At 38.4% G+C, this 17,057-nt stretch overlaps 1 protein-coding gene across 1 annotated transcript in view; it reads left to right on the top strand.

Moving 5' to 3' along the window:
* The window catches only part of PPP1R21 (protein phosphatase 1, regulatory subunit 21), a 68,018-nt gene extending 54,864 nt beyond the window's left edge, over nucleotides 1–13,154 (top strand). Inside the window, exons 15-20 of the mRNA XM_012638854.1 lie at nucleotides 1,870–2,112; nucleotides 4,491–4,523; nucleotides 5,696–5,812; nucleotides 8,117–8,215; nucleotides 9,425–9,553; nucleotides 12,847–13,154. Coding sequence (XP_012494308.1) covers nucleotides 1,870–2,112; nucleotides 4,491–4,523; nucleotides 5,696–5,812; nucleotides 8,117–8,215; nucleotides 9,425–9,553; nucleotides 12,847–12,876 — 651 coding nt within the window. The 3' untranslated portion in view covers nucleotides 12,877–13,154. The remainder of the gene's footprint in view (nucleotides 1–1,869; nucleotides 2,113–4,490; nucleotides 4,524–5,695; nucleotides 5,813–8,116; nucleotides 8,216–9,424; nucleotides 9,554–12,846) is intronic.
* The last annotated feature ends 3,903 nt before the right edge of the window (nucleotides 13,155–17,057 follow it).

Genomic DNA, 17,057 nt, shown 5'->3' with positions numbered 1-17,057 from the left:
TAATTCTTTCTTTAGACACTAGATTTAAATGTCGAAAATACTAAGACAAAGAGGGAGAGGGGCTAGTGACTCAGTGAGTTATTTTCACTTCTTAAATGAGTAGGAATGAAAAGTTTCCAGTATTTAGTGGTCATTTGAATTTGGGGAGTGGGTGGAGGTGGCAAGTGGTAGAAACTGACACCAATTTAGCTTTTTTCAGAGGTTTATTCACATCAACGTCTGGCTTGTTTTTAGTTTGGAGAATATATATTTTAAAGAGAGCAGAAATAAATTCACCTGAGACAGTATTTTATCCATACTGACCTTATTTTCATTGGAAACATATCACTTTTCTTTTCTTTATTAATGCAATAGGATGTTGGAACTAAAAATTTAATTCATAACATAATTCCTGAAAAACAAAATTCCAGAGATAAACAATAAAATGTAGAATACCTTAAAAATTAATTTTGGATTTTTTTTTAAATATGAGGCAAGTAAGGCTCTAAGAAATTAAGCAACTTTTACCCAACATAGCTAGTAAGTGGCAGAACTATCTGACCTCAAAGCTAATGCTTTTCCCACTCTGCCATTGACCAGCTGCAGGCCAGTCTAATAAACACTCTGGCCTTCACTTCTTGTCTCTCTAAAAGGGAGGATGATATCTACCTTTCAGGATCTTGTAAAAATTAATTGAGCCAATGGAAGACAGTGTGATGCAGCAAAAAGAATCAGACTTGTGAGCTGGACAGACAGGATCCCAAATCCTGATTCTGCCATTTGGTGTAGCTGCTGGGAGCCTTAGTTTTCCTTTTTGAGAAATAAGAATTGTGGGCCTGGAAGGAGCCTTCAGTGAGGTAATGGGAGTAAGGTACCATGAACAGTGCCGGGTACACGGTAATTCCTCATCACAGTAGTTGGTGAAGCATTTGGAATTCACTATAAGATTGCTATTATTTTTATGTAATTCTCAAGCTTTTATTTGCCCTGAGAATTAGAAATTTTTTAACTTCTTATTAAAGCATAACATACTTAACAGAAAAGTATACAAATCAATAATGTACATCCCAAAAAATCTTCATAAGTGAACACAATAATATAATCAATACCTAGATTTTTTAAAAAAGGACATTTCTCTACATAAAGTATACGTTAAAAAAAGTCGCTAGGACCGCAGAAGCCTCCCTCATGCCCCTGTCCTGTGACTACTCTTCTCTCTCCGGAACATAACCATTCTCCTGCATTCTAACACCATAGATTAGTTTTGTTGCCCATTAGTGAACTTTCTATTAAGTGCAATTATGCTGTATATACTTTTTCAAGTCTGGTTTCTTTCATTAAGCACTACATGATAGTTCCAATTGTTCCACAAACATGTCTACGTTTGTATTTTCTGTTTTTTTCAACTTTAGTGAAATGGGTTATTCAAATTATTTTTCTTTGATATTTAGTGATATTGTATACCTTCTTTTTATATGTTTATAGTTCAAGCGTCTGTTTAAATCTTTTGTTGTTGGTGTTTTTTGCCTGTATCTCTGTTGGGTTGTCTATCTTTTTCTTATTGATTTGCAAGAATTCTTAATACATTCTGGATATTAGATTTCTGTGGCATACATGCTTTATAGATTCTTTCATTCTTTGGCTTTCCTTCTCACTCTCTTAAAGACTGATGAGTAGAGATTTTTTTATTTTTACTATACTTCAATTTCTCAATTTATGGTTGTACTCTGGGTATCCCATTGAGTAAATCTGTCCCTATTCCAGGGTCAAACTCTATTTGTTTTTACCTCTGTAAGGTAGTTTTGGTTTACATTCTGTAAAATTTTTTTTTGGCCACTCGAGTTTTGTCTGCATCATTCTCTAAAATGCAAAACTCTGTTACTTTTCAAGGTCCAGCAGAGTTTAGAAAAGATTTCTAAACTGGAGCAGGAAAAAGAACATTGGATGTTAGAAGCACAGTTAGCCAAAATTAAGCTAGAGAAAGAAAACCAGCGAATCGCAGACAAGCTGAAGAGTACGAGTAGTGGGCAGTTGGCTGGGCTGGCCCAAGACAGTGCTGCCGTGTCGAATGCTGCTGGCCAGGATGAAGCCGCAGCTAAGGCTGTGCCAGAGCCCGTTCAGAGCACCAGTCTGGTAAGTATCTTCCTTGTTGTCCTCGGTTTTTTTTTTTAATGCCACTTAGCAAGGCTTTAAGCTAGTGCTTTGTGTTAACCATTGTTATAGTCCGTTCAGGCTGCTGTATCAAAATACCATAAACGGAGTGACTTATAAACATCAGAAATTAATTTCTCACAGTTCTGTTGGGTAGGAAGTTCAGGATTAAGGCACTGGCAGATTCATTGTGTGGTGAGGGTCTGTTTCCTGGTTCATAGACAGCAATCTCTGTACGTGTTCTCACATGGTGGAAGAGGCAAACGAGCTCTCTTGTTGTAAGGACACTAATCCCATTAGGTCACCTCCCAAAGGCCCCACCTCCTGATATCAAGCATTTTGAGGCTGAAAAAGTAACCTCAGATAGAAACTTATTATTTTTAACCCTATAGCATTTCAAAAGTTAAATGCTTATTATTTTCATTAAAATACCTAGTACTGTAATTTGAATATTCAGCCACCTATTATTTATTATAAAGCAAAAAGGTAGCAATAATGTCGAGAAAGTTCTGAGGTCATCTGTTTAAAAATAAAAGAAATAATAACGTCAAGAAGGAAGAAGCACAGAATAACAAATTTCTGGGTTTTGCTGGAATTAAAAATTAATAGAATTTTAAAATATATATTTTAAGTATAAAAATAACACATGTACATTGTAGATAACTAAAAAATAAAGAAGAAGAAAAGAAGAAAAAGATGACATTATCATCAATAACCAAGCTACTACTGTTTCCTACAAGTCATATGGGGCAGAAAAAAGAAAAAAGAAAAGAGAAAAGAAGAAAAAAAAAACCAAAAAAGCTACCACTGTTATCCTTTTTTTCTACAAAATTTCTTATATGGTTGAAATTGTACTACATAAAATTTCAAATCTTTTAGCATAATGTTAATACACAAATATTTATCCTGTTATTAGAAATTCTATGTAAACTTATTGATTCCATAGTATTCCATATCTAATATACCTTAGTTTACCTATAATTAGACATTGGTTATTATTTTTACTGTTTTAAATAATATTTTTATGCATGAGATTCTTTTTGCATGTTAGATGATTTCCTTGGGCTATATTCTCAGGGTTGGAATTACTGGGTCAAAAGGCATGAATGTTTTCAAGTTCCTTGATCTTTAATGCCAAATTATTTTCTAAAAGGACTGTATGGGTTTATACTCTTGTTAGTAGCATATGACAAAATGTTAAAATTATGTATGTTAAAACTTTTCCTTCCATTTGTACAATACCATTCCTTTGAAGGACTTCATGCTATATACCACATTTCCAAACCATAACCCAGAAGTAAGAGATGAGGGTGGGCAGTTGGAATAGATGCATCCATGCAGTTTATTTCATGAAATGCAGTCATAATTGAATATATAAAATTAAACAATTGTGTTATCGTAAGCAGTTTTTAACTAAAAGAGAAAGAGCAATTGCTACTTCTGCTTCATTGCTTATGAAATTATGGCTCTTCTATTTGAAAAGGTCTTATAAAAGACTCTTATATCCAGGTAGGCATAGCATTCATTAGCACACATTCAATAGATATACTGCTCACTGTTCAGAATAATACTCATGAGGCTATTACTTAGACTATATGAAAATTGTTTATCAGGTATCATCTCTGGCTAATAGAATCCATTGAAACTTCCAGTGGTTTCCAGTAGTTTCCAGTAGTTTCCTTAAGTCACCGTACCCAAGCACATGCCCTTCCACCTTGAACAATAACCTGAATTCAATAATTCTGATAGATTTTGAAATCTTAACCCACAAAAGCAAGATTTTAAAAATCTAGCAGCACTTTAATGTGTTTAAAATTGCATTTTTGTTTTCATTAATTTAAATATGAAATTAATGCTTACTAATGTCATAATAACATTACATCAAAATATATTTATTTCTTCTTTCTCCTCTTGAGCTTTCAGCCAGAATGTTTGTTATTTGTGTTTTCTGTTCAGAATGTTTAATTAAAAAACCATAAAAAACTTTCTTTAGCCCTTCTTGGCTATTGCTTTGGAAATAGGTATAGAAATGGTAAGATGAGGTCAAAAGCTGACCTTCTTCTTTCTTCCCAGATGATTTGTTGGGTTTCAGTGAGAATGGGCTAATCAGCATTTTGACAGAGGATTTAGTAATGATTATTATTGGTTCCTGCCTCATGGCAGAAATAGTGAATGCAGCTACCTATCTGCATGCATACCATCCTTGTAGTAAAAGACAATCTGAGGGTGATCTCCTAATACTGCACTCACAGTGCTCTGTAAAACTGTGAACTGAGAAGAGAAAATATTATAATTGTCAAACCTATTGTGTTTGAAATGTAAACATTCAATTTTAAAGATTTTTTTCCTTTATGTTCTAGATTGGGATTTTAACCAGGACATCTGACAGTGAGGTAATGTGCGCTTGGCATCATACTATGTGTTAGTAAATATCTGGCAGCATATTTGTTGGCAAAGTTCTGCGAAAGCCATCTTGGTCCATTTGTTTTTTTCTGACAATTCTAGCAAATGTGGAGCCAGTGTTTTCCCGTTTCATTGATGAATCCATGTTGCTTTTCTCTCTGGTTCTATTTTAACTGTCACCAACAAATAATGGCCTGTTTTTTGTAATTGCCTTGTTGGATGACTTGCCTTGGCAGTTTGACAAGGTGTGGCTCCTGCTTGGCCATCCACTTGCTGGCATACAGCATGCGTCTGAGAGCCATGTTAGTCCTTCCAGTGGGTAGCCAAGAAAGCAGGGCTTTTCAGGGCCTTGACCAACAGTATGCTTGGTAACTCTTTCCAGACCTCAAACTGCATGAACCCAAATCAGATTTGGCTCGTCAGATAGGTTTGCACGTTTGAATTTTGAAATGTTCTAAGATGCAACTTTGTAAACATTAAATGAACTCTGAAGTCATTCAGTCTACCACTCAGTATGGCAGACAGGTAAATATAGTTCAAGTAAATTGGTAAATTCTTTGATTTCCTATTTATCATATATGTAATCTTGAACTTCAGTGTGTATTTTTAAACTAAACTCAATAGTGTATCATTGCTAGAGTAACTAGTAGAAATACCAATCTGGGACAAAGGCCATAAACTGTTCGATAGAGAAGTAGTTTAAATTATTAGTATGTTTAAGAGCATTCGAATTATCTTAAGATAATTTGTGGGAAATCGAGAATGTTCAGATTTTAGGGTTCCAATAAATACCCCTTTTCCCTGCTCTCTTCCAGTTAGAGGAGGACATAGGAGTGAGACAGGTGGAGATTTTAAAAGTTAGGTTTTTGGCTAATCAAAGCTGGAAGAAGGGACATGGTTCCAGTGGGCTTCCCAGTACTTCACTACATTTCTGTTCTCTTGAAGCTACAACTTCATTCTGAGATAGACAGGATGCTGAATAAAAGAAATTTGGGATGTACGTTTACCTGTCATGTCTGAAGTTTCTTTGAGGGGTAGGAAAATAGTGCTTCCCTATCAAATTTCAAATCAAAATGTACAAAATGTTGTCTTTTTTTTTTTTTTTTCCTAGAATTGCTTAGTCTCATTGGCATTTATTTATATGTGTTTGTGTTCTATTTAGGTTCCAGATGTGGAATCTCGTGAAGACCTAATTAAAAATCACTACATGGCAAGGATAGTGGAACTTACGTCTCAGTTGCAGCTGGCTGACAGTAAGTCAGTGCATTTTTATGCTGAGGTGAGTAGGCAGTTAGTTATAATAGGTTGGAGATTTTTCCTAACCTCTGTAGGAATTAGGTCACTGTTCTGTTCTTCTGCTGTTCACTAAAAGACAGAAGTCTTTGTGTTCTATGTCTGTACGTGTCTATGACTTTGGTTGGAGTTCTTATTAATTAGTCTACGTACCAACCAAAATCTTTATTTCAATAAATATAAAACTGATTAGTCATTTCTAACTTACTGCAAGATAGCTGGGAGACTTATAGGTAGGCTTTCATATGGTCACATAACGTGTTTTGGAGCATTCTTGTTACAGATTATTTATTTTAGAGTTATGGACAGGTGGACATTCACAGCTCAAGGAAATTTTATATAGGCAAGTTAGAAAGCAAAATATGCCTGATTTTCTAAAATACTTTTAAATTTCTAAATGATAAGTTTATATAAATTAATTACTATAAATAATAAAATGAAGAATATAAAATTTTCCACCTTTAAAAGATGTACAGTCTCACTTTTTGTTAGTTTCCTCTCTCACCAAATAATTTTTTTAAAAGGATTAGAAAAGCACTATGCAGCCTTTTGTTACAAGAGGCCTGTTTGCTCTTCTGTTACATGTCTTGCTCTTACTCTGTAAATCTATCTTGTCCTTCCTCAATAAACTTTGTTTCATGCTTAAAGAAAAAGGAAAAGAAAAGCACTATGCAATATAATTAATAAAATTATACACAATTCATTGAGTAGAAGGGGGAAAAATGAGGAAAAAAAGAACAGATATCAAAGAGTAAGAAACAAGATAGAATGGATGCTGTTAAACATATAGGAGTATGTTTAAGGTCTCTGATTTGAAACCTTACATGAAAAGATCAGTTATAAATGGCAAATGGAGAATTATAATGTTTAAAATTGTTAAAGAAATTGAAGAAGAAAAGATAACATCCTTTATTGGAACCTGAGTTTGTAATTTTCTTCTGTACTGCAGCAATGGAGAGGTTGATAGGAGGCCAGTTGCTGGAAGTGCAGAGGGGCTTTGTGTCTTTTTCCTGCTAAAATAAATCATGTGCTCAGTGTTGTTCACAAGCAGCCATCGCATACGTGTTTGCTAAGCTGATCGGTAGTGACAGCTTGGTGGAATGCAGGAAGCGGAGAGGGCAGCAGACTGGATGACTTGCAGTGGAACTGCCGTAGCACTGTCTGAGCCACGCAGTGCCAGCAGGCAATCGTATTCTCATTGTTTGCTTCCCTAACTGCTATCTAAGTGTCCCAGACTTGACTGGCATCTTTATGAGGACCTCTGCCTTGCACGTCTCTCTCCCTCTTTGTGAGCTTCAGTGCTGAGCACAGAGTGGGTATTTATTTAATAGGAGGTGGTTGATTTGGTTGGCTGAACTGTCCTGAAATTTTCTTGTGAGAAATGGAATGAGTAACTGAGGAATTTTTGAGACTGTTTTATTTCCAAGAGATTTGTTTATTTTAGTAAATGTCTTTAGCACGATTGTGATACAAGAATTTTAAAATTGTCCTAGTTTTTCCTCATTCGTAAACAGGAAGTGGTGACCCCCTGTATGACTTTTCTGGAATGGTTAGTCTGAGTGCCTGATGTCAACACAGCATTCAAGTATGTCTCAGCAGATCCTCCCTGTCGGTCTCAATGGCTTATCAGAAAGTTTAGTGATCCTTTTAATCTCATACCCTCTTTGAACAATAGTGTGAAGTAGGATTTTTCTTTTTGATCTATTCAGTCTCTGGATAGTCTAGGTTTGGTGGAACCCCCAAAGAAAGGAGCCAGGATCTTTATGGTCCTGCACTCATTTTTTTTCCCTTGTAGACAGAGCATAATCTGTAGGGTAGGACTGTAGAGCTTTTATTGTTCCTGTAATGTGATCTCTAACGAAGGACTTAAAACACAAGAAAAGTGTCTTAGGATCCACATTGCATGGGCGGAAGCCATTGATAACTTTTGAAATAATCACTTCCCTTTTCATCCAGTATAACTATAAATGGATCCTGGGTAAATGTAGGAAGTTCTTATGTTGTTTATAACCATGCATCATCAGGCCAGAGCTAGAAAATAAACACTGATGAGCTTGAGTTGGTAGATGTTTTTTCCCTGACTAAAATGATGAGGATGAGGGCCACTTCTTTTCTATCAGTGTGTACTCCAGTGTGGGGTACAATGCCTGTAGGTGTTCAACAGATATTTGTGGAATGGATGAATGGCTTTTGGCTTTGGGAAGTGTTTTTACTAACCTTCCCTGAAGCAACTTTGGTTTTAGAAAATAAAACGCTTCCTCTAGTAATGGAATGTTTTCTGCTTTTACAGTGCCGAGCACTCTCTAAAAGACTGGCCTTGGCCGAAAAGTCTAAGGAGACATTGACAGAAGAGATGAAACTTGCCAGTCAGAACATCAGCAGACTTCAGGTGACTTCATAAATGTTACCTTAGCAGTTTTAATGTTTTTTTTCATTGAAAGTTCTCAGGCAGCAAAGTCAGAATTTCCTTTCCAAAGTAGTGGCATTTGACCTCTAGACATGCTTTCTTTTCTAACCACTTTATTTCAAACTTATTTTAAAGTAACATCTTACTTATGCCAGGCAAAAAGTGGTTGCGCTGTTTGTTTCTCTGACTTGATTTTAATTTTAAATCATTTTATAGTTAGTGTTTGCTTAAAGAATGCTTATTTACCCATAATCCTCCTTTCTTTCCCCTTCCTTGTAAATACCTGTCATGGTGGGCTGTAGGCATGTTCTGTACACATTACGCTGTTTCTTCTCTTTCCTGTTTCATAAAACTGACCTAAACTGAAAAGTAGGTCTGCAAAATCTTCCTCCTTCCTTGCTCACTGCCTTATTTTAAACCCTTGTTTTGAGAAAGTCCCTGTTGATAAAAACATGATGCCAGGCAAGGAAAACACATCAGCACAGCAACACCCACCACCTCCTCATTTCAGATTAATTAATCAGATTAGTTAGGAGCACGGGATTAGATTTTAGGGGGCTGAAGAGAGTGTGAGAGGTGGGAAGAGAGCCTCTTCCAGATGCTGTCGGGAGGGTTGTGGGATGGTGGGAATGGTCGGAGGCCTCATCTAAGGCTTGGGGAAACCAAGGGGATTTGGAAAGATCATGTAGCCCTCTGGTTTTTCCTACAATTGTGTATCAGGCATAGGAAGAAACCCTTACATTTTTGCAAAAAAATTATGAACATATTTTGAAGGATAAGAAAAATTTTTTCCCATTTCTTTTGACTTTATTCTCTTGTTTGGCCTGTGCCTTAACCTACATGCTAATTGATCAGATAGACCATCTTGATCAGTTGCTTTTACAAATTTTTAGAAATTGTAAACAATTGATATAGTTGCACATATTTTGAGGGTACATGTGATATTTTGATACCTGATACATAATGATCAAATCAGGATAATTGGGATATCTAGCACCTCAAACATTTCTTTGTGTTGGGAACGTTACTGTTCTTCTCTTCTAGCAATTTTGAAATATACAGTAAATTATTGTTAATTATAATTTCCCTACTCCAAATTATTTTAGGAATTATGAAAACTTCAGAGTGGTATGCCTAGTGGGGTTTTTATTTTTCTCTTTTCCTTTTTCCCTCTTTTTCTTTGCTATTTAGGATGAGCTGACAACTACCAAGAGGAGTTACGAGGATCAGTTAAGTATGATGAGTGACCACCTGTGCAGCATGAACGAGACATTATCCAAACAGAGAGAAGAGATTGACACGCTCAAGATGTCCAGTAAGGTATGTGAGGTGAGGTGAGGTAGTCTCTCTGCAATATAATATTTAGCGTTAGGTATTTCAGGAGCAAAAGATGAAAGCATTTATAAATCATTTTCCTTAATATCATTTGTCCTTTTGTCCAAAAGTAAAATTAAATGTCTTTGGCTGAGTTAAAAGCTGAGAAAGTCTGATATTGAAGGCTTTAATGCTATACTTGCTGCTTTTTGGCACTTTTGCATTTCTGCTACTGTTTTATAAAACTTAGGGGGACTCACAAAGGGCTTAGGAGGGGGATTGCTCTTTATTATATGAGTCTAAAATGATACTGTTGAAGAAGAACCTTTAGAAAATTCATTCTCATAAATATCCATATAACCTAGGAATGTCTTACCCTTTAACGCCAGAGACTTCCTTTGATTTCATTTCCGATAAACTCTGTTTGTTCAGACCATGGTTAGTAGGTATTGGGTGATGTGCTTAGGTTGAAATGCATATCCATGGACCATTTCTCTATTATAGTAACATAAGGTATATAGTCTTTTGCCCTTAATCTTGGGAGGCTGGGGGTTCAGTTCTGTGCATCATCTCAGGTTCCTAGCATATTTTCCTAACTCAAACAGTATTATACCACCACCAGCTGGAACTTACTGTCTCTGGCTCGCAATCTTTGAGATCTGCTGCTGCCCCTTATTGATTCAGCAGGCATTTATTGAGTTCCTGCTATGTGCACTGGAGAGGAAAGAGAGATGAATGAATCAAGGTTTTATTTTACCATCTGCTAGTGATAGTGTAAGGCAGCATTCTGCTCATTTGGGGTCTCCTTGGAAAATACATCATGTTAATGCATTGGAATCTGCATTATATAATTTTGTTTGCCAGCATAGTTTCATGATATTTATTGATCTCTTGCTGCTTTGGAGGGTGTCTGATGCTTCTCTGAGCCATCTCTGTGATGACTGTATTCAGCCAATCTGGCCCTTATTATGGTTCTCCAGTTACTTGTGCTTCAGGAAACTTGAGCTTAGAGGTAGGGGGTGGGGAGTTGATCCTCTTGGAGAATGCCACCCTTAACCCTTTGATCCTGCGATATTTCACCAGAGCAATATCTAACTCACTGGTTATATTCATAGTAATGGTAGAAAGCACACACATTAAGGAGATCATGTTTTGGTTTTTCTTATGGTATGTATAATTTATTTTAGTGGTAGTATGAGAAATCATGCTTTAGAACCCAACATTGAAAAGAATTAGCAATGATTTTAGGAAAACATTTAGTCTCCAGAGAGGTAGAAGTATTTTTTTTTATCTGACAGAGTCGCTCTGTTGCCCAGGCTAGAGTGCCATGGTGTCAGTTTAGCTCCTAGCAACCTTAAACTCCTGAGTCAAGCTATCCTCCTGCCTCAGCCTCCCGAGTAGCTGGGACTACAAGGCGCACACCACCATGCCCTACCATGCCCAGCTAATTTTTTCTGGTTTTAGTAAAGATGGGGTTTCGCTCTTGCTCAGGCTGGTGTTGAACTTCTGAGCTCAAGTGATCCTCCCACCTTGGCCTCCCAGAGTGCTAGGATTACAGGTGTGAGCCACTGTGCCAGTCCGAACTATTTGGTTTTGAATTGAGAAGGGTAAATGTTGAATACAGCAAAGTTCATTGTCCCAAAGGTAATTGGATTGTGGCTACTTAAGAAGTTAGGGAATTTTCAAGTCTTCTCAGAGCTTTTAAGCTATTTTTTTTTTTGAGACAGAGTCTCACTGTGTTGCCCAGCCTAGAGTGCCATGGCGTCATCCTAGTTCACAGCAACCTCAAACTCCTGGGCTCAAGTGATCCTCCTGCCTCAGCCTCCCGAGTAACTGGGACTACAGGCATGCGCCACCATGCCCGGCTAATTTTTTCTATATATTTTTAGTTGTCCAATTAATTTCTTTCTATTTTTTGTAGAGACGGGGTCTCACTCTTGCTCAGGCTGGTTTCGAACTCCTGAGCTCAAACAATCCGCCCGCCTCGGCCTCCCAGAGTGCTAGGATTACAGGCGTGAGCCACCCCGCCCGGCCCTTTTAAGCTATTTTTAAAAATACTTGTCATTAAATAAAACTCTGAGTAAGAGACCCTTCTTCAATTTGGAATTTATGTTGTTAAACTTTCTTTGATCATTCTATAATCCCTGTATTTTGCTTCCCCTGCCCCCACTGCTTATTAGTAATTTAGATTGCTATAGCATCATCTTATGGCTAAGGTGACATTGTCTCCATTGGATACCAAGTAAACATCCTAAACCATTTGCTTGATATTATTTTGCTCTTAGTGTTTGTATTCTGCAAGCATTTTTTACTTACATGAAGAAAATGGATTTATACCTAAAAGTTAAATATAGGAATTTATTTGATTTCATTTCTTTCTTTTTTTTTTTTTTTTTTTTAGAGACAGGGTTTTGTTCTGTCACCCAGGCTAGAGTGCGATTGTGTGATCATAGCTCACTGCAACGTCAAACTCCTAGGCATGAATGATCGTTCTGCCTCAGCTTCCAGAGTAGCTGGGACTACAGACACATGTCACTATACCTGGCTAATTTTTTGTAGAGACAGGGGTCTCACTGTGTTGTCCAGGTTGGTCTTGAACTCTTGGTCTCAAGTGATCCTCCCGCCTTGGCCTCCCACCTTGGGATTACAGGCATGAGCCACCATACCTGGCCAAATATAGGAGTTTAATTATTAATAGAAGGTATTCCTAAGTAGTGAGCCTCTCCAGAAAGAAGAAAAGTTAGACAAAACTGTAAAGTCCAAATCTCTATATTTGAGGAATTGGGAATAAGTTAAGGCATCTTCCTTCTAACTTGTTCTCTGCTCATATTTAAGCTTACTTTTGACAGATGATTGGTGCCATTGGGTGTTAAATTGCCATGTATTCAAAATTATTACCTATTAAGACCTTTAAAAGGTGTTTATTTAAACAACAAACATGTTTAAGCTAACCGTTTTTTTATTCAGGTTCATGAAATCTTACTCCCTTGTCTTTAGAACAAAATGAATGTTTGAGGTTTTGATAAATCAAAGATAATAGCTTTCTTTTCTTTATCACCTACCTTCAGCCCCTAGAAGGCTAGGGTCCATAGAAGTAGAGAGTGAAACATAACAAATTGCTTAGTGATTACTGAATAAAAGTTAACAATGTGGTAGTTATCAGCTAGCCTCCCTTTTGGAAGCTGAAGTGTTCCACAGTGAAATATGGCTTTCAGACAGCTTGGTTTATAAACTATGTGAGTTCGTTTTTTTTTTGTTGGAATTTTGTGTTCTTATTGTTGGTATTTTTCTTTGTACAGGGAAATTCTAAAAAGAACAAGAGTCGATAGTTTTCAAATAGCTGGTTGGCGACTGTTCTTTCCAGAGCTGCTTCTGCTGCACAGAGCTGCAAGGCCGAGACTCCACGTCCAGTCCAGGAAGCCGAAATGTTGTTGGACCCAGTAAACTAGTCAGTGTTATAAATGGCCTTGAGACATTTAAAATATATTTGTAACCAATAAGGCAAATACAGAATTTGATGTTGGCAGTACAATGGAAAACAATACACATACCATGGATATTGTAGGTTTCCTTATGCTGTTTTTACTGTGCACTTTTTAAAATTAGGTTTTAATTTCAGTATGTAAGAACAACAAATATTTTGTATATTTTCAAATTCAATTATATGGTAATCAGTTTGGTATCTATGGAATAGATATATGTTTCTGGAAAAAATGCTTAAATTGTGAAACTGTCATTACTTCTTAATAATTGAAAACAGTCTCCAGATTCTTTTTTAAAGATTTGTTCATATTCTCTCTCTGTCTCTCTTTCTGTCTCTAGCTCTCTTTCTCTTTCTGTCTCTTTCTCTCTTTGAGGGGGAGGGAGCAAATCTTGCAAACTTCAGATCTTGTGGGTTTATGATCATTGTCTTCAGCTCTTAGGTACTCTCTCTGTGTTAGAGTAATAGCTAAAGGAAATTCATGTCAATAAATTCGTACTTACATCAAACTTTCAGTCTCTCTATGAAAATTTGATAAAGGAAACTGAAGCCTATTAAAGTAGGCTTTACAAAATATATCAAATCCCAATTGACTTAGATATAATCTAATTTCCCAAATTGGAATAATTGTATGGTTAATCCTTTAGTAAGGCTCTTGAGTTTTGGCCTCGAAAGCCACTTACACCGCACTTCAAGCAAGGATTCTGAGCCCCTTAAGGCTCTCCTTGGTTTCTCTCGTAAACATTTTATCATTTCAGTGTCCATCTCAGGGGTGTCTCTCCCAGCACTCCTCACCCCCTACTCCCGAGGCCCTAAATACATGGCTCCTTTCTGAGTTGCTTGCACAGGCCCATTTTACCCCTATGTCCAAGTCCCCAGATTAGCTGAAGGGTTCCTGAACCCCTTTCCTCCCCACCTCCCTGCCTGTAGCGCCGTCTCCCTTGAGGCTACTCTCTAGGCCGTTGCCAGTCACCCTCCAAAACGTTTTATTCTATTCACCTGAGAGCCCATCACCAGCTTCCCTCCCTGCGTGGCACAAGGGCCAGCTCCTGGGCCTCTGCCCTAAGTCCTCAGCAGCCTGCCTCAGAGACAGGCTCTGGTTGTTATGCCCAGTCCTCACGGCAGCGAGAGTCTTTGGATCCTGACTTGGGAGTCCCTGCGTTAGTCAGTTGAGTGCCATTCTTCTCGGCCCTTCAGGTCCTACCCCCTTACCCTCTCTTTCCTGTGCCTTGCCCATTGCCAGTTCTCTATCAACCGAACCAGCTGTTTTCACTGTAACTGTGCCTAGGCCCCCAGACACTGTGAGGGAAACATCAAACAACCATGCTGATTAGCTCCGTCATGCACTTCGGGTTTCAAGCCCCTGCCAAACTTTCATTGTTCTGGGACAGTCCTTTGGCGTTTTTAGTCCATTGGCTACTCTGCTTCTCTCCTTAAGCCCTGTGCCCATCGTTCTCAGGGTCTACACCATCAAAATCACAGCCTCTCAGCAGTAAGTACTTCTCAGCCGCCACACTTGTTTATGTATCTACCCATCCTTACAGCTCTCCCCTGCTTCAGAGGCAGAGGTGTCCCTGCTGCCCTTAAAGCTAACCTCTTTCTGATGTCTTAATGCCATTCTTTTCTAGTGCTTGTTTTTTTCACTTTTAGATCTTCAATTTTTCATGCTGCTGTCTCCTCTCCCTCAGCTGCCAAACAGACTGAACTTACCCCATCCTTTAAAAAGTTCAGACTCTGAAGCCAAACTCTCTGAGTCCTTATAAATGAGTTAGCATTTCTGTGCTTCAGTTTCCTTATCTGTAAAATGGGGATATTGATAATATCTACCTCCTGGGATTTTTGTAAGGATTAGATGAATTAATGTTGTAAATTGCCTAGAAGAATACCTGGTATAAAGGTTATTTTAGTAATACATGTTACTGGTAATATTATTGTTATTGCAACTTTTATTATTTCTCTTTCTCCTTCTCCCTTTGTCCATATGCTTTCTCTTTTACTGCTAGACTTTGTGGAAGACTGATCAGTCTATAATTATTGTCTTCCCGTCTTCACCATGACCCATTTGCTCTTTAACCTGGGGTAATCAAGCTCCTTTGCCCACCGTTCTATTGAAGTTGTTTTGAGCGTTGCCAGGGGCGACCTAATTTCCAAGTCCAGTAGCTTCTTTTCATTTGTGCTTTTGCCTCAGTTTTATATAATATGGAACACTCTTCCTCACTTTCTCTTTTGAGGTCTTTTCTTCCCTTGGTTTTTCCAACACTTCTTTCTCTTATATTCTTGTTCTCTCTCCCTGTGAAAATTCCTTCTCATTCTTTTCTCTGGCTCCTCTTCATCTTTCCTTTAAATGTTCGAGTTCCCCGAGGTTCTCTCCTGCCTTCTCTCAGCCGGTCTGTACTGATATATTTCCAGTCTTTTCAGCTTCGACCTCTTCTGAGCTACACCCAGAGTTCTGCTGCCCTGTGAATTCTCTACCAGGATGTCCCACAGGCAGCTCACAATTTAAGAGGCTCATTCAGTGTTAAATTCCCTCACCCAATTTCTCCCTTTTCTTCTTGCCGTCTCACCAGACCTGTTTCTTGCTTTATATTCATTCATTCAACAAATATTTATTGAGTACCTGTTATGTACTGGTCACGATCCTAAGTGCTAGGATATAAAAAAATAGACAAGTGCCCTCATTGAGTTATCTTAGCATGGGGAAAGAAAATAATAACAAGAGAAGTAAAGTGTGTAACGTGTTATAAGGTTTTAAATTCTGGGGAGAAAGAATAAAGCCAGGAAGGGGGACAAGGACCTGATGGGACATTGCTCTTTAGGTAGGAAGACCAGAAAGGACTGACAAAGATGTGACATTTGAGGAAAGACCTGAAGAAGACGAGCGCACGAGCCGTGTGGAAATCTAGGAAGGAGCGCTTCAGAAAGCAAGAATAGCAAACGCTAAGGTCCCACGGTGGGAGTATGCCCCGAGTGCAGGAACAGCAAGGCCAGTGCTGGTGGAGCGGGGAAGGAGCTCACACAGGGCGATGAGAGCAGAAGGTGACAGTGGCCAGATAACTGTGTCCTGTAGGTTGGGGAGGCTTTGGCCTTGACTCTTAAGAGTGTTAATGGGAAGCCTTTGGAGGGTTAGGGACAAAGGAGTGATATCTTCTGACTTAGAATTGTTGGCTGTGCTGCTGGGAGTACATTACAGGGGAAGAAGGATGGAAGGAGAGAGAGCAGTTAAACTGTTGCAATAACAGGAGGCTACTGAGAGATCATGGTGGCTGGGACAGTGGTGTTGGCAGTGGAAGTTGCGTGAAATCTGTTCCTAGATTTATTTTGAAGACGGAATACAGTTCACTCACAGATTTATCTAAAATTTTAACTCTTTTCCCCTACACTTCTATTAGTCTTCTCTACTATATTTTACTCCTTAATACTAACATAATCTAACCTATGATATGTTTTTCTTGTTTATTACCTGTTTCTACCTCTAGAAGATACAGCGCCTTGAGGCAGGTGTTTTTTCTGTGCTGTGTTCCTCGTGCCTAGCACACTGTGTGGCATCCGTGAATATTTGTTGAATGAATGTTCATTGGACAGGATGTGATGTGTGAGAGAGAGGGGGGAGTCAAAGATGAAGCCAGGGGCTTTGGCCTGAACAAACTTTACTGAGAGGAAGGACTGCGGGAGAAGCAACTAGCTTCCACCTAGTGGTAAGGTAAGCCAGAGACCTGGGAGTCACCTTTGATCCCTCCCTGCCTCACACATCTCATTGGTTATTGTCTTATTGATTCTTCTTGCCTTTGCAGTGTGTCTCGCTTCTAACCTCTCCTTACTCAGTACTTTAAATTGAGCCCTGGCTACCATCGTCTGGACAATTCATCTTCCTGTACTCTAGTCCTCCCACCCCTTCTGCCAGGTCATCCTTCTAAAACATCTCTTCTGGCCATTTTGTTGATGGAAAGCCTTCAGAATTGCTCCTCACTGTCTGCAGGGTGAGATCTAGTAGTAGTATGTGCCTGTGACACTTGTCCAGCTGGCTTGGGC

The sequence above is a fragment of the Propithecus coquereli genome, unplaced genomic scaffold (assembly GCF_000956105.1).
Source record: "Propithecus coquereli isolate 6110/MARCELLA unplaced genomic scaffold, Pcoq_1.0 Scaffold136, whole genome shotgun sequence".
Taxonomy (NCBI): domain Eukaryota; kingdom Metazoa; phylum Chordata; class Mammalia; order Primates; family Indriidae; genus Propithecus; species Propithecus coquereli.
The sequence above is the reverse complement of the archived record's forward strand: the minus strand, read 5'-3'. Positions and strand labels throughout refer to the sequence as shown.